The sequence below is a fragment of the Rhinoderma darwinii genome, chromosome 2 (genome assembly GCF_050947455.1).
Source record: "Rhinoderma darwinii isolate aRhiDar2 chromosome 2, aRhiDar2.hap1, whole genome shotgun sequence".
Lineage (NCBI taxonomy): Eukaryota > Metazoa > Chordata > Amphibia > Anura > Rhinodermatidae > Rhinoderma > Rhinoderma darwinii.
The window spans coordinates 433,682,792-433,701,044 of NC_134688.1; the positions used below are offsets into that span (position 1 = coordinate 433,682,792).

An 18,253-nucleotide genomic window follows, 5' to 3' on the forward strand; every position below is an offset into this window, starting at 1 on the left:
ACTTGGTGAAAATTGATTGTTTCTCTAAATAAAAAACACTGTTGTTACCTACATTACAGCGCCTATAACATTATGTAGGAGATAGGGCACTTATAATGTGGTGACAGAGCCTCTTTAATTTTAATGGCTAATGTTCATACTGGGGTTGGGTTCAATTGTAATGGGTTTCTGTTGCTTTTTAACATCAAGAATAGTGTAGTCGTGCAGTAGTAAACCTGATGGAAACCTGACATTGTCGATGGAATCCGTGACTCTGATGTAAACGAAGCCTAAAGTAGTATTCCGTGCATACAGAAGATATATGGGAGAGATCCTCCAGCTCACCTGACACTTGACAGGTGTGTCGTAGATATCGCACGGAATCAAAGCAAAAAATAAAATATTATATATATATATATATATATATATATATATATATATATTAAAAAAGATATAAAGATTTATATAAAAACGGAATAATTAAAAAGGATCGGTTAGATCTTTAGGCTGCCCTGTCTGAGGGCAGCGTAAAGGAGTGACAGACGCACTGATTTCAGCGGTCTGTCACGTATTAGTTAATGTTAAAGGGGTTTTCCCATCAAAGACATTTATGACATATCCACAGGATATGTCATAAATGTTATATAGATGCAGATCCCACCTCTGGGACCCGCACCTGTCTCTAGACCGGGGCCCCCTAAACCCCGTTCTACTGCTCTTTGTTGTGACTGCATCGTGTGATTTCTGACCATGAATCACGGAAACTGCGTAACTCGCTGAGATACTCTGTTTCCGTAAGTCCCATAGAATTGAATGGTAGTTACAGAAACAGCGTAGCTCACATGCTATTCTGCGTCCGTAACTGCCATTCACTACTAGGGGGGTTACAGAAACCGCATATCTCAGCAATCTACGCTATTTCCGTAATTCATGGTCGGAAATCACACGCTTCAGCCACAACACAGAGCAGTAGAACGGGGTTTAGGGGGCCCCGGTCTAGAGATAGATGAGGGTCCCAGAGGTGGGATCTGCATATTTCTGATATATCCTGTGGATATGTCATAAATGTCTTTGGTGGGAAAACCCCTTTAAGTAGTTGAGTGTACAGAACTTATACTTTAGGCACGCGACCAGCGCCACAAGTATAAGTCCAAGTATATTTATATATTCGCGTTCTTTCAATCTCCTGCCTCCGCTTTAAAACCTAACTCCAGTGTAAACCTGAAAATATAGGTGAGAAGTTGAGATCTATGGTCTCGTTTGCATGATCCTCGCACTTTAGAGCAAACAAGGAAGTCAAAGTTGATTTTCATTCTCAAAATAAAAAATCATCTTTGCATTTTTTCCCCATATTTTATTTTTTGCCATCTGGTTTTCTCCATGTCAAAAGCAACCATCATGTAAGCATATAGGAAAACACTTATTCGATAGTTAAAAACTTTATTGATCATACATAGAACTATTTCCTCCAATATAATACAAAACACTGTGGATGAGACTAGATACAGCACCAACAGATATGATTAAGAACGCTATAGGTTCGAAACGCGTAAGCATGGTCCCGGAATTCTCATTTTAATTGTTCTGTTTTTTAAAATGACCGAATAAAGCCGTTTTTTTTAAACTAGATTCCTGGATACACCATTTTTTTGTCCTCTTCCTTTTGCCTTGTATACCAACAGATAAACCTATATTCATCACTGGTGGCCAAAGACAATTCTCAAACATTTTTCTGTGTGGCTTTAAGAATATTTTTTTTTTTCTATGGTGTGTATGGTATGGACAAAATTGTATATAACCAAAACCATCATAGATGTGACCTATTGACACCAAATTCGACATAATGCATATTTAACCTAAAATGGCTATTATTAAATAAACACACTTAATATACCTATAATATATCTACCGTCACAAAAGTACCAATAACGTGATAAAACAACGGCTATTCAATCTACAAATTTTCAGCATAATGTACACAAATAATATAACAGTTACCCACCATAAGACATAATAAAACAGTTTTGTGTAGACCACATTGAATGCCTGACGCATTTCACCCGAACGGCTTCGTCCAGAGGCTGCGGAACAGTTTCTAATGTCTATTGATAATACAATAGAACTACAGGCAAGACTCCCAAAAAAATTGAGATAGACTAAGGATCTTTTATACACGTAAAGAGAAATCTGTAAAAACAAGAGCAAGTTGTTGCCGTTCGAAAGACATGCATTTATGTCACAATGATCATATGCTTTATCATTAAGGCAATCGGTTGTTTTTCTGGCTAAAAATGACACGCCACCTGTTTTATCTGTTCGCTTCTAGCAGATTCCTGTTTACACGAGGGGATGTACACGATAAACGATAAATGTTAGGTCATCATAAGGCTGGGTTCACACTGCGCGTTTTTGTTGCACTGTCCTAGACCTAGATGTGGTATAATAGCATTCATCTTGATGCTTTGTGGCCCTGTGTGTTTAGAATTATTAGGGTGCTGTAGGATAACATTTATTTGATTCTGTTCAGTATCGCTCAGCTTATAGGAAACAATGCCCACTTCCCGAACTGTCCCGCTCACTAGCTACAAGAATTTAGGCTAGCGGATTTTACGGACGAATAATGCGCAGCTCAATACAGTAGCAGCGAAGTGGATGACCTTTTCAACAAATCTCATTCCCATGCTTCGATAATTTTTTGCGCAGAAAGTGACCTGCAGTGAAGATTTTTTAATTTGCAGTATGTAAATTTATGCTGCAGAAAGTGTACAGACTTGTTGCAGATTTTTTTCATTGGATTCAATAGGGAAGAGGAAATCCACAATTTTATTGTTGTGGATTTTGCTGCAGATCCGCAGCAAAATCAGTAAGTCAAGATAGTTTTGAAATAAGTTCAAATAAGTTTAAAATAAAAAATTGGCGCTCCCGTGGCAATGCTTCCCTGCCGTTCTCTGTGCACCCAGCCTCCAGCAATGTCGTGTTACATGTGATAAAGATGGGGACGTATGGGCACCATTATATATGAAAGAAATCTATATGGGGTGATGCAAAAATATGCATACTGGGAGAGAGGAAAAGGCACATGTACAAAATTTGCGCACACCCAAAATAATAAGAAAGGGATACGAAAAAACGGGAATGAAAAGACCAAACTTTGTGTTACATGTGATGACTCGTCATTGCTAGAAGCCCGGTGTACAGAGATCGGCAGGGAAGGTAAGTCGTTTTCTGAGTGGTCGCGTAACTGTTCTCTGCAGGGAAATTCACACCAAAATGCACTTGATTTGCCACTGTGGATTTCCCTGCGATGGTCAGTGGATTTGCGGCAGAAATTTTCTGCAGCAAATCCGCTACTTGTGGACATTGGTCCACTGATCTCCAAGTCCATCTAGCTTTGATTGTAGTTTGTTTTTTTTCTTCTTAGCTAGACCGCTAGATCTCTTGTAGAGAATAGGAAACAACCCAAAAACGAAGGTCACAAAAGTAAATATCTAGGCTATTTGGCTCTTTTGATTTCTCCAGCCCTGACCTAAAAAATAATCTTCTTGTGGGCAACCAATTCAGTACCACAGATCTAGGCTGGGTTCACACTGTGATGGTTTTTGTTGTGTTTTTAATATGCACTTTTTTGTTTTGATAAGATTCCACGTCTTTCAACAGGAGTTGATCAACCAAAACAAAAAACGCTTACTAAAAATGCAACAAAAAAAACGGTGTGAACCCAGCCTAAGGCCAGGAACACACACGCAGTTTTGATGCAGTTTTTGGCTCCGTTGTTTAATAACTCAGACAAAAAACGACATCAAAATTGTGTGTGATCCTGACCTAACAACCACTGCGGTGGCTCATTATTTGTGATGTTTCTATTCTTCATGGAACATCTTTGGAAAGTGGAGCAAACAAGCCATTGTATGGGGTCATTAATATTACTTTATTTGGGGGGAAAAATGTCCCTTATTTTATTTGCATTATTTAAACACATAGCTACTGTAGTATCTCATGGGAGAGGTTTCTATATGATAGAAAATAAATAAAGTAATATTGAAATATGGCAATTCTAATTGGTGAGCAGTTTATTCCATATGATTACTGAGATAACAATATGTTTTTGTTAGCCGGGTTCTCACCACAGCACCGGATTAATGCACAGACTCCGAGAAGGCTCATTCACCATGCACAATAAATTCCCATGCATTTTACTATCCAATTAAGGGACAATAAACCTGGCTTGTAAATAGGGTATGTTTCCCTTTAATGGAGATCCCCTACTGGGTTTATAGAGTAAACCAGAAACATAAAAATATATATGTATGCAGGCAATTATCTGCGACTGTTCTGTAGATGGGAATACTCATCCCGTCATCCATTTCATTATGTGAAACATTTCAATATGCTCATGTAATTTCTCTATTTTATTTATTTATTTATACATGAAGCGAAGAAAGCAAATTATAACATTGGTAACATTTTTAAAATGTTTTGTCATTACTTTTGAAGCCGGTCCCATGATCAGTGATCTATTTCCCTGTTCTCTGACTCATTGTGGCATAATGGGGGCCCAGTCTTCTCCTTTTCTATTCTGAAATATTCTGTATCGGGATGTTCAGTTTTAAGGGGTATTTCCATCTTCAACATTTATGGTCATGCAGATTTGCCATAAATGTCCGATAGATGTGGGTCCACCTCTGGGATCTGCGCCTCTATCTAGATTGGGACCCCTTACCTTCTGCTGCTGCTGACGCTGGGCTCCGGCCACTGACTGACGAGGTGGCAAGGTTTTCCGGAAACAGCTGGAACTCCCATAGACGTCAATAGTGGTCTCGGAAACAGCATAGTAAAATGCGCTCATCTGTTTCCGGAAAACTCGGCCACCTTGTCAGCCAGGAACCAGGTCCCAGTGGCAGAAGATAGGATGGGGTCAGGGGGCCCGTTCTATAGATAGATGCAAGTCCCAGAGGTGGGACTCTCATCTGTTGGACATTTATGGCAAATCCACAGGATATGCCATAAATGTTTGAGATGGGAATACCCTAACATGAAGGAGATTTGGAGATTTTTATTTTGTCAGTGAGTATTATGTTTTCTTTTAATTCTCAGGAAATTACATGTTGATGTAGGTTTTTTTTATTTTTTAAAATGTGTTTTTTTATGTGACTATCCACATTAAAAAAAAATCTATAAATATTGCAGTTTTCACATTGAGTTAACACAATAGGCCTGACACTTCCTGTTTTCTGTAGCTCATCAGTCAGCTTTGCTGTATAGATTGGGACATAATGAGTAGACTCATTTAATTATTGTTAGAAGGTGGGTGAGTTTATGACAGCTCTATTGTACTGCTAGTAATATAGATAAGACAGGATAGTAAAGGCTGGTTTACACGGGCAGATTTCTGCCTTTTAACAAGCGCAGATCTACATTATAACAAGTTGATCGGCACAGTTTAACAGGTCCTTTTACAGGGTCAGATGCCATACTGTATAGGGACAGACGATCATAAATGCAGTTGTTTGATCCTCATCGGTTTGCATCATTGTCGGCAGCACATGCCCTGTGTACACATGTAGATGTGCTGCCGACAAAGATGTGATCAGCTGACAAACGATTGTATACTTGCTTGTCCGATCGATTCCCTGTTTGTACAGGCCAATAATCGGCAGAACGAGTATTCTTAGGTACGCTCTTTCTTGATTATTGGCCAGTGTAAATGGGCCTGAACACTATACACACTGATAAGGCTCTGTCTGCTGTCACTCTCTGGGGGAGGGTCTGTACGCCATCACTTCATAGAGGCTAATAATCTATGACATTTCTCTGTCAATTGACTGACATTCATTTCAGCTGCCATAAAGCACACACACACTGCTGCACTATCTATACAGACAACACAGGATTATGTGTTTTCAACATGGCCGTCCCCAGTGAAATCTAAAAAAATAATAAATCGCTGCAATATATAAAAACAGAATAATTACATTATTTTCCTTTTACAGACTACAATTAAATACATGAGATGTTTCTTTTAACATTTGTTGGAATTCAATAAAGGACTTTTCCCCTCCAAATACAGTTATGACCTATCCACACTACGCTATTCTATACGACGGGATACAGTAAAAAATAAAAAAACGTATACAGCACGGTATACTTTAACCTTCGGAGCCTGTGGGTAACTTATGCCACTGCATGCCTGTACAGTGGCATATGTTGCAACCTTCTGTTAGAGTTATATGTTGTGAAATCCTCCTGACGTGTACCTCAGATAGAAGGCCCTAACACTATGTGAACAGAGCCTAAGAAAAACGATTTCCCTCTAAATGAAAACGTTTTTATAAAAGAAAGAAATAAGATATATGTTGTTGAGTTCTCTTTGTCCGGTGGTTACCAACTCTACTCAAACTTTCTTATTTATATCTGTTTCTGGGACATTTGTGTAACAACCGAAACTTACACACTTAGGCTGGGTTCCCACAGTGCAGATTTTGCATGTGGTTTTTTTAAGACAGGAACGGAACCTAAACAGAAGAAATATATAAAGAAAGATCTTATCGGTCTGTTCTGGTATCCAATTCTGATTTTGGCTTTCAAAATGCATGCAAAATCTGCAGCAAATCTGCACTGTGGGAACCCAGCCTTAAAGTGGTCTTCCCCACAGACCACGTTTATCACCTATCTACAGGATAGTTGATAAATGTTTGATCGCTGGGGGTCCGGCCCTTGGGAGAATCTGCAACATAACCCCAATTCCATGCAGAAACCACATGTATTGTATTGTACTGTACTTTGCTGCCGATTTGATGTGCAGAATCCGCACTGCAAATCTGCTACATCTGCACTTGGCTTTAAAGTGGAAATAAGACCAACCTGGAACCCTCTCTCCAGGGGCCCCTTAGACGCCTCATGGTATCATTATTAAGTTCATCACTCTGGTATTTGGCGCTCATATGCTAAACAGTCAGATCAGCGTTACACCAATCCAGATAAACGAATCAGCATCACATATTGTCTTGTAAACCAGAGTCTAAATATACCACAATGTGACTGTGGAATAGATGTCATAACAATTATTTTTCATGGATGCGGAGTGTTGTGAATGAGCAGTGACATGAGGCCATCATATGACTGCCGGGTTGTGTGTTAGACGCTTAGTACGTGATCCGCTGAAAAGAAAGCTCGTATCCCCTTAAAACCACAGTATAATTCTCACATACACGATCAGTGGAGCTAATGAATGAGAAGTTAACGGCCCTAGATCATTTCCTCTATGCCATCGATCACGGTGGTTTCACTCAAAGCCGCTGTATTAGAAGATTAGCCTTGCCGCTCTTTATTTGCTGATCTGTATAAAGGGAAAAACCCTTTTATAAATCAGATTTATGTTTCATTTTTTTATTATACTTAAGAGTATACATTTATGCATTTGTTAATCTAAGCATTGATAAAGGGGTAGACACTCCCTTGTTAATGTTAAAGGGGTTTTCTGGGAAAATACATTCATGGACCCTGGGATCCCCACCAGTCAGCAGAACTAAATGGGGTTTTACACAGGACAATTATCGGGTAGACCAGCGTTAATATAACGCTCGTTGACGATAATTGCCCTGTGTAAACGGGAACGATGTGCAGATGAACGAGCAAGCGCTCGATCATCTGCTGATCGTATAGTTTTTAAAAAAGTAAAATATTATCGTTGTCGGCAGCGCATCTCCCTGTGTAAACAGGGAGACGCTCTGCCAACATGATGATAATGGATGGGGACGAGCGATCGGAGTAATGAGCGCTCGTCCCCATCCATAGCTCCGTGTGACAGGAGCAAACGAGCGCCGATCAACGATGTCTCGTTGATCGGCGCTCGCTGCACTGGCCGGGTGTCGGTCGGGGGAAAAGGGCCTTAGAGGCCACGGAGCTCTAGTGATACATTGTTTATCCATATGTGTGACTGTGCTTGGTACCGCAGGTCATCACCACTCACTAATGATATTATTCCTGGATAAACAATGAAGGGGCCGCAGTGCTTCAAAGCAGTGAAGGTCCCAGGAACCAACCTCCACCTATTACATATATCTTAGGGATAGGCCATTAATGATTATTTACTGAAAGAAACTTTTACGTTTATTGCGTTCTCTCTGGCTTATGGAAGCTTGCGCAGTGAGGGTAGGCACAATGTTAATGCTCATTTTCCATACAGCTCCCCTGCAGGGGAAGTGAAGGATTGCAGGCAGCTCATTGGTTTGAATGACTTTATATTGGCTGACTGCTGTCCTCCATAAACAAGAGCATTTAGAAAACCAGATCCATCCTTTGGGCATATTCTTAAGGTATGATATCATGTGGCTAAGAGTTTGTTTTTCTTGTATTCTGAGGACAGCAATATTTATTTTGCTGCAGGTGTCCTTCAGAGATACATGGTACCTAATAATGGAAGTTTTGCCTTGCTTGTAATAACACAGGCACTCTATAGAAAAGACAGGAGCATGCCTCTGTTATACTGGAAGTCCAGGGTCTGACCTAAGCTCCTTTCTCCTTCCTAAAGATAAGCAGAAAACCGTAAAAGCCTATTGTGCGACACCTCTCTAAACAATAGATTAGTCCAATTAGTCCAATCATTTGTGCAGAAAACGTAAAGAAAATTAAAGAAAAAAAAAAAGTTTTTCAGTAATTCAATGTGAATAGGGGATAGTCTCAGAGGTATAAGAAAAAATGAAATAATAGTATTACTACATCGCCAATAGTCTACATTAAAGGGGTTGTATAAGATGATAAAGACAGCTGCGATCTTCAAGAAACAGCGCCACTCTTATCCATAGGAAGTGTCTGGTACTGCAGCTCAACCTATTTAAATGAATGGAGATGAACTGCAATAGCAGACAGTCTGTGAACTTGAGTGTAGCAATTTATGGAATAAAGCAACCATGTTTTCCTAATCTTATACAACCCATTAAATATTAAAAAATGTAACTGAGCTAACTCCTAACCTATCCTTTTCTTTTCTAGGTAAGATGTGTGTCTGGTGCACTACAGCATTTTGGTAATGTATATTATGCTTGATTTCCATGTGTTAAATTGCATTATGGCTCCATATCTGCATTGCAGTATCCAATAATTTGCTCATCCACCTGACAACGAGTGGTTTGAGAAAAAAACTATCAAATAACAAAATTATCACTTGTAGCGCATACAAATATCTGTTGGAATTTTTTTCTCAACTTCCATGCGGCATCCTTGGTTTCCATATTCAGTACTAGAGCTTCTCACTTTGGTAAATTAAATGCAGACACTAAGGTGCCAATGCAGGAGCTATAAAGCATATTACCATTAACATCCTACAGTTCACATATTGTGTGTGTGTGTGTGTGTGTGTGTGTGTGTGTGTGTGTGTGTGTATATATATATAATGATAGAATATATACATAATTCTGAACCACTTCAAATTCATTATCTTGTACTGATCCTAAATTGCAGGCGGTATTTTGGTCCAGAGCTGCATTCATAATTCTTCAGGCTCCAGTACTGACCTCTTCCAGCATTCCTTGCTGGCCCAATGCCTGCACAGAGCTTGCTGTAGAGATTTGCTTTCTTAAGTACAGCCTTTTAAACCAGGTACTGTACGGTAATCAGATTTAGGAAAACGTTCCCACAGCATTATTTGAGCTTAGCTCGGGTTTTAGTAATCTGTCTTGCAAAAAGGTTGTTGATTGTTTCCAATAATAACCAATTGAACTGTGAATACAGCTCTGGACTATAACCGACATTAACTTTGGATTTTCTGCCTAAAGCTGGCCATACACATTAGATAAAATAAATAAGATAAGAGATCTCATTTGTTTTGGGTCTCCCGACCACAGCGGATGTCGGGGGGGGGGACAGAAGTTTTGTGTATGTTGAATTTAAACATGCTGGATCCTTAGTCCAGTGGAAGATAAGCCACCGCCAGAAGAGTACCCAGTCCCCTTTGGAAAAAACCATGTACGCTTAACTGAGCATGCATGTCTATGGTAGAGTTAGGAGAAATTTCTGTTAGCCGACAGATTCCCTTTAAGTTGACCATACACAAGATAGCTGTCAGCAGTTTTGAGCCCTCAAAGCTGCTGACAGCGCTATATAGAGATGGGGGAGGACATTGTAATGATACCAGTTGTGTTGGTCATGGAAGACCGAGAAACTAACCTTTAACGCCCCCTGTGCCAATATAACAAGTGCTCTAGAGCCGGCCCCTTGATGTTAAAGTCCTCCGGGCTCTCCTCACTGAACGCTGCCAGCCCTCCCTCACTGCTCTGAGTGACAGCTCTACCCTCTAATCAGGAGACCGCTAGAACTGCCAGAGCTGAGCGGAGGGACTGGCAGCGTTCACTGAGGAGCCTGGAGAACTTGAACATCAAGGTGCCACCTCTGCGGAACTTGTGATGGTGGCACCGTGGAGAATAAAATGTTGATTTCTCAAACAACCGGTATGGTTGCACTGCCCTCCCTCTCCTCCATATAGCGCTTTCAGTCGTTTAGAAGGCTCAAAACTGCTGATATTTTTTCTTTAAGAATGGCACAAGCTAATGAAGTTAAAGGATGGCTAACCAGTATCAGTAAGATTTGTTTGATTTAAAAAAAAGTCATTATAAATTTCACATTTAGGGCAAAATTAATTAAGAATTATCTGTTCTGTGACTGGATACATCTTATTCTTAGAAAAATAGTTCAAATTATATTGAAATATCCTGGTATGGGAAGCTTAAAGATAATTTTTTATAGTATCAGAACGTTCGTCTAATCAAATCTTTGTGCCAATGTGGCAATTAAACCATCGCTGGTTGTGTGTGTTCATATTTTACATGGAAACTGTATTGTTCTCATCCTCATCATGGTGACTGAAGCATGGGATGTTAGCGAGGACAATGCCTAATTTTGCAGATTAGTGTCAGTAACCTGATAGAGAGGGTAAAAAAAATAGTTGGGAGAGCGATATCCCACAATCCCCTTGTCCTAGGTTTTAAAAAAAATTACCTTTTGATGTGTCTGTATACTTAATATGGATTAAATGGCCAAAAGATCCATATTTATATGGGCGACTCAAGTCTTTGTATTAAGTAGTTTTAATGTTGACCTCTATGCATGCGACTCATATTTATAGCTGCCTGATCAAATGCAGACATATAATGTTATGGCCCCAAGATCAGGAACCACATTTTTAGAACGTTTACTCTAAAAGTTTTTGTTTTATTAGTCACTTTTTGCCTAAACATGAACTTGCCTTTTAACATGTTCTTATATATTAAAATTGTTAAAGTTTATGAAGTTTATAAGGTTGATTCTCTACAGACCGTCACCTCAAATACCCACGTGTCCGGCTCCTGGAATCACCGCTGTTATTGCATTGGGAAGTTTAATTACGCCAAATACTTCCCCTGTAGTGGACCATGGGCTGCTGGCAACCAATATGGCCACCATTGCAGCTCCCACACTAGTCTCTACCCAGGTATTCCTAGTTGTATATAGTGATAAATACTCTGCTAAAGGCTCTTTTACACAGGCCAATGATCGGGCGAACGAGCCTTCATATAAACGCTTATTTTCAAACATTGTTCTTTGTAAACAAGGCAGCGATTAGCCGTTAAACAAGCAAATACTCGTTCCTCGGCTGATCTGCTCGTTTATGCGGCCAAAAAAAGATCGATAGTCGGCAGCACATCTCCCTGTGTAAGCAGGGAGATGTGCTGCCAACCTGATGGAAAATGTATGGGGACGACCGATCGTAGTAACCATCGCTCCTTGCCAGACATAACGAATCGTTGCTCCTTGTAAAAGAAGCAAACGAGCGCCGATCAATGAACTATGTAGTTGAGTGGTGCTCGTTTTCACGGACCATATCAGATAAAGGGACCCTTACTTATTACTACATAACTTAGAAGATTTGCCACTCGGGAGTGTGGAAAAGCTGGGTGACCGTTTCTGTGAGAGGTGTAATGGTGGTCATAATGGAAAATCATTTTTAACAGCACGATAAAGAATGACAACTCAATGACTTATATTTACTGGAGATTTTTCTCCTTATTTTACGCAAACATACATCTATACGTAAAGAATGTCAGTAACTTTAAAAAGGAAACGGCAACTAAGTCAATTGAGATATTTAATTTGATTAACTAAAAACTAATTACAGTAAGGTTACGTGTTTCTGGGAAATGAATTCAATATTCAGTCAGAAAATAGCAATGTGTGGTGACGTCATTGTTACCTGTATCATGTAGGCTGCTATAGTCTGTCTCGCCTTCACCTTCCCTGATCTCTATACATTATTCTATTAGTGATGCTTAGGGATTACAGTCCATATACTATCAGACGAGTAGGACTAATATTGGTAATTACTAACAGACGGCACATACCACAGACCCTAAAGCCTAAATCACACGTCTGGCCTCGCTGAGGTAAATGGGACATCAAGTTTCTTTCAACTTTTACATGGTTTAATGGCATGTCAGATTTTACTAAATATGGGTCAAACCTGTTGACACATGTGGACGTCTTTTTTTCTGTAGACTCCTGAAGCATTCACAGACAATTACTCTGCATTATGTCTCATATCGTACTATGACCATGTACTGAAATCAAAACCAGTATATACAGATTTTTTTTTTTTGTTGTTCGTTATTTATTGGAAATAATATGTTGTCATAAAATCTATTATGGCATGAAATACAGGAGCGTGTGTGTAAGCATATATTGATATCTGTATTCATTGTATATAACGAATTCCTCCAACCTGTTTAAATCCTGAACTGAAAGCTTTGGGAAGCTAGCTATGACTAAGAACCTCATGGTTCGAAACGCGTAAGCGTTCTTCCTAGGAATGTTTTTTTTTTTACCTTGTTTTAGAGTTTATGAATTTTGTTTTACTGGATCCAGTGTTGGACGATACTTTTTTCTGAACTTCATTTATTGTCTAACCTGCTGCCGACTTAGTTTTTCCAGTTTACGGCACCAAAAGGATTACAGTGTGGGGATAGAAAATTCTCAGATGCACGGTGAGCGTGCCAATAATTTTTCTCTTAGGCCTCATGCTTACGGCATGGACGGCTGCGTAGTGTCATTTGCAGGCTGTCTGCTAATCACGGACCGTTCACACATTGATTTCCCATATAATGACTTGTCCTATTTTTTTTGCGGTCCGTGCTCCCGGCCAATGCCATGGTCATGTGCATTGGCCCGTAGAAATGAATGGGTCCGCAATTCATCTGCATTTTTGCGGATGAATTGCGGACGCAGAAACACGTTTGTGTGCATGAGGTCTCATATAAAGAATTCTGCAACTTTCTAATAATATTATTTCAATTTCTCACCATTTTCAAGATTTGTTTGCTGTCAGTGAATGGAAACATTCTTGTTTATATCCTTATGTGCAAACCGGTACTGAACTAATACATTTCACAACTTTATTAACTGTTCTAGGCCAGAAAACTGCAGTGCAGATTGCAACTTTTGGGCTTTTTGCGCCACCCTCTCCACTTTTGTGGAACGGGGGCGTGGCTTCAGGGAAGGGGCTTGGTCATTACAGCTCAACAAATTTATTATAATTTACACCAGATTACTGGAGCAAATTATAGTGGAAAGCTCTTAGCTGGCATAGATTTCACTGTATGGGGGTGTAGCACAGTAGAGGCCTGCGCTGGGCCTTGTACTCCCCCTCGATCAGACTAATCCCCCCCCCCCCAAAAAAAATAATTGCGGATAGCACAAGGAAAAAAAAACACGGTCATGTGCTTGAGGCCTTAAATAAAAAATAATAGCAATTAGACCTACCGGTAATTGTATTTCCAGGAATCCATCATGACCGCACTACAGGAGGTTGCCCTCTTGACCTCTGTAGGGACAGGAAGACAGAGCGGTTAAAAGGCCCCTCCCACCACCCACTTGCCAGTGTTTTTCAATTACTACACCAGGATGGATGCAACCCTATTTTATTTCTAGGGATAATAACTGACATGTTAATTGCACAAATCAGAATTCAATCAGGGAGGGATGTAAGGGTGCTGTCATTATGGATTCCTGGAAATACAATTACCGGTAGGTCTAATTGCTATTTTCCAGTACATCCCTCATGACAGCACTACAGGAGCAATACCAGATTATAATGCTCAGGGCGGGACTATGGATTGAAGGACTTTCCGTCCAAAACTTAAATCCGTATCGGACAGAACATAGAGCCTATAATGTTTGTAAAACGTATGATGGCTTGACCAAGTGGCAGCTCTGCAGATTTGGTCCATAGAGGCTTCTCTTCTTTCTGCCCAGGATGCCGAGACTGCCCTTGTTGAATGGGCTCTGATGCCTTGTGGGGCACATAGTCCTTGGGACTTGTAGGCTTCTTGTATGGTAGTTTTTACCCATCTCGCTAGAGAGCCTTTTGAGGCTTTCTTTCCTCTATTCTTTCCCCCATACAGGACAAATAGATTTTTATCTTGTCTCCAGGAGGAGGTTCTATCCAGATACTGAAGAATTGTTCGCCTGACATCCAGGCAATGGAATTTTTCTTCTTGTTGGTTTTTGGGATCTGGATAAAAGGAAGGTAGAATTATTTCTTGTTCTCTATGGAAAGCAGTAGATACCTTTGGAATAAAGGAGGGGTCCAGCTTTAGGATGATCTTATCCTCTTGTACTTTTAGGTACGGTTCTATGATTGACAGAGATTGGATTTCTCCAATCCTTCTTGCTGAAGTAATAGCGACTAAGAATGCAGCTTTTAGAGTTAAAAAATGCATACTAATTTCGTCGAGCGGCTCAAAGGGGGGCTCACAAAGAGTCGTTAACACCACATTCAAATCCCAGGTAGGAACGGATTTCTTTAGGGAAGGTTTCAGTTTAGAGACCGCTTGGGTGAATCTTCTGATCCACCGATGTTCAGCCAGAGGAGTGTTAAAAAAATTACCTAAGGCTGAAATCTGTACTTTTAAGGTACTAGGGCTAAGTCCTTTTTTGAATCCCGATTGTAAAAAATCTAGGATTTTCGCAATGTTGGGAGAAAAGGGATCTGGTCTTGGGGTTCCATGCCAGGAACAGAATTTCTTCCAAATCTTTTGATAGATTTTAGAGGTAACTTCTTTATGACTTGATAAGATAGTTGAAATTACCTCGTCTGACAGACCGTGGTTCCTCAAGATCTGCCTTTCAGGATCCAGGCTGACAATTTCAGAGTCTCTATTCCCTTGAAGAATAAGGGACCCTGGGAGAGAAGATTCTCCTTGACTGGGAGCATGATAGGATCTTCCAACGCTAGGTATTGTACGATTGGAAACCAACTTCTTTTCGGCCAATAGGGAAGAATAATGATGAGCTTTGTCAAATCTTCCTGGATTTTTCTTAACACCATTGGTATTAGAGGAAACGGAAGAAAGGCATAGGCCAGATCCATGTCCCAGTGTTGGGACAATGCATCTACTCCCAATGGGTTGTCTCTGAGATTTAGGGAGAAGAATGTCTCTACTTGAGTGTTTTTCCTCGTGGCAAACAGGTCTATTTGTGGATAACCCCAATTTCGGGTTAGGGACCGAAAGACTTCCATGTTTAGGGACCATTCTCCTGGGTCTACTTTTTCCTGACTCAGGAAATCTGCTGATAGGTTCTCTGAGCCTTTTAGGTGGACTGCCGTGACTGATAGGACATTTTCTTCTGCCCAACTGAAAATTTGTGCAGAGAGGGCCTGAAGAAGAATGTGTCTTGTTCCCCCTTGATGGCGAAGAAAGGACACTGCTGTCGTGTTGTCCGATAAAATTCTTATATGCTTCCCTTTTATGGTGGGTGAAGCTCTTATAAGTGTCTCCCATACAGCTCTTAGTTCTTTGAAGTTTGAGGACATCATCTTCATTTGACCAGTCCATGTGCCCTGAAAGTGTTGGTCTTGGATTACTGACCCCCAGCCGTGTTTGCTGGCATCTGTGGTAATCACTACATAAGGAGAAGTTCTCCAGGGGACTCCCTTGTCTATGTTGTTTGTGCAGAGCCACCACAGGAGGGATGATTTCACAGTCTCGGAAATTTGAATTTTTAAATTCAGGGAGTTTTGTTTTCGATCCCACCGGGACAAGATCAGATTCTGTAAGGGTCTGGAGTGAAATTGGCTCCATGGAATAGATTGGATGCAAGACGTCATCATTCCCAACATCCGCATACATTCCCTTATGGAACAGGTGTCTTTCCCCCAAAATTTTCTTACTTCTGCCAGTAGGAGTATTTGTTTCTCTCTTGGGAGGAAGCAATGTTGAAGGGAGGAGTCCAGCAGTACTCCTAAGAAGACCTTCTGTTTCTGGGGAGGATGACTCGACTTCTGAAAGTTGATTATCCATCCCAATTCTTGTAGTAGGGAAAGAACCTGTGACCGATGACTGACTAAGATAGCCGGAGTATCTGCTGTCAACAAGAAGTCGTCTAGATATGGGATAATTACTATACATTGACTTCTTATGAATGCCATGATCTCTGCCATAATTTTTGTAAAAATTCTGGGGGCGGAGGAAAGGCCGAAGGGGAGGCAGACAAACTGGAAGTGGAGAATGGAAGGACCGTCCTGAATTGCGAATCTGAGGAATCTCTGGTACGCAGGGTGGATAGGAACGTGATAATACGCATCCTTTAAATCGATCGTACACATTGATGCCTCTTCCCTTATTAGAGGAATAGTCGATCTGATAGACTCCATCTTGAATTTCCGATAATTCAACCATTTGTTTAGGACCTTCAGGTTGATTATTGTCCTGTAGGAACCGTTTGGTTTTTTGACCAAGAAGATTTTCGAATAGTGGCCCTTGCATATCTCGTTGTGGGGAACTGGGGAAATGGCTCTCAATCTGAGTAGTTTCTGGACGTCCTGGATAAGTATCTGATGAAGATCTTTTGCTTGGTACTGGGTTATTAGAAATTTCTCTGGAGGAATGGAGGAAAATTCTATTTTGTATCCTTCTTCTATTATCTTTAGAACCCAGGGGTTCTGGGTTATTCTCGACCATTCGGGATAAAATTTTAGGAGTCTTCCCCCCACACTCTTGGCGTCATTGCTTTGAGGGCTGGAATGAATTATTTGGGTTAGGGAGATATCCTCGACCCCTTTTTCCTTTGGGGTAACTCCAGCGACCGGACTTCCCTTTCCCGCTGTAGTTCTGTGAAGTAGGATCCCTCTGTTGGCGAAATCTTCCAAATTGAGGGGGTTTTTTTGGTTTCTCTTCAGGAAACCCCTTTTTTCTATCTGTTGCACTCTCCAGTATGTTATCAAGGAGAGGACCGAACATCAGAGACCCTGTAAATGGGATAGAACACAACTTGTTTTTGGACTTAGTATCTCCTGACCACATTTTGAGCCATAATGCTCTTCTAGCAGAATTTGAGAGAGCCCCATTCCTGGCAGCAAATCTAATAGATTCCGCTGAAGCGTCTACTAAGAATCCGGTTGCCATTTTTAGTAAAGGTAGAGATTCTAGTAGCTCTTGTCGTGATGTCTTCATCATCAAATGGGTCTCTAGCTGGTTTAGCCATATGAACATTGCTCTTGCTACTGATGTGGCCGCGATATTAGTTGAGATCAAGGCAGAGGAAGATTCCCACGCTCTTTTCAGTAGTCCGTCTGCCTTTCGGTCCATGGCGTCCCTCAACTGAAAGGAATCTTCAAATGGGATTGCGTTTTTTTTAGCAACCCTGGCTACTGGGACATCTACTTTTGGGATTTAATCCCAAGGCTTAGTGTCCTCTGGATCAAAGAGAAGTCTGTTCTTAAAATCTCTTGAAATGAAGAGCCTTTTTTCTGAATCTTCCCATTCAGTTGTCACCATTCTTTTAAGATTTTCCTTTACCGGAAAAACCCTTGTTTTCTTTTCCGTTAGACCTCCAAACATCTCATCCTGGATGGTATGTGGTTGGTCCTCTTCGGGAATATCCATAGTTTCCCATATTGCTTGAATTAAGGTATCCGACATTTCGGAAGAGAAGAAATTTTTTTTCTCTTGAGTGGAAGAAGTTGAAGGTAAGAGTTCCTCTCTTTCTTCTAACTCATCTTCCGATAGGTAATAGCATTCCTGTTCAGAGTCCGACCCCTGAGAAGGAGGCCAATATTTTTGATCCACTTCAATCCGTGGTCTTTTTGCCCGGGAGTGTGAGGGAGTTTCTTGCGGAGGGGCGAGGGAGGCTACTGACTGACCCACTTCCTCACGAATCATAGTCCTAAGTTCGGACATGAACGCTGGTTGTTCCTCCTTTAGTATTTTGGCAATACAATCCTGCCACAATTGTTTTTTATGGGACTCTG

General features: G+C 40.7%; 2 protein-coding genes across 3 annotated transcripts in view; one reads left to right on the plus strand and one right to left on the minus strand.

Annotated features, from left to right (window-relative positions):
• Positions 1-18,253, plus strand: part of CMSS1 (cms1 ribosomal small subunit homolog) — a 338,049-nt gene that overhangs the window by 180,564 nt on the left and 139,232 nt on the right. The window contains exon 2 of one of the 2 annotated variants that reach the window (XM_075854437.1): positions 8,971-9,004. The exons of the other annotated variant lie outside the window; for it this stretch is intronic. Within the exon in view, the coding sequence (XP_075710552.1) occupies positions 8,971-9,004 (34 nt within the window). The remainder of the gene's footprint in view (positions 1-8,970; positions 9,005-18,253) is intronic. 2 annotated transcript variants of the gene reach the window in all.
• FILIP1L (filamin A interacting protein 1 like) overlaps positions 1-18,253 on the minus strand; it is a 250,010-nt gene that overhangs the window by 157,867 nt on the left and 73,890 nt on the right. The gene's annotated exons all lie outside the window — the stretch shown is intronic.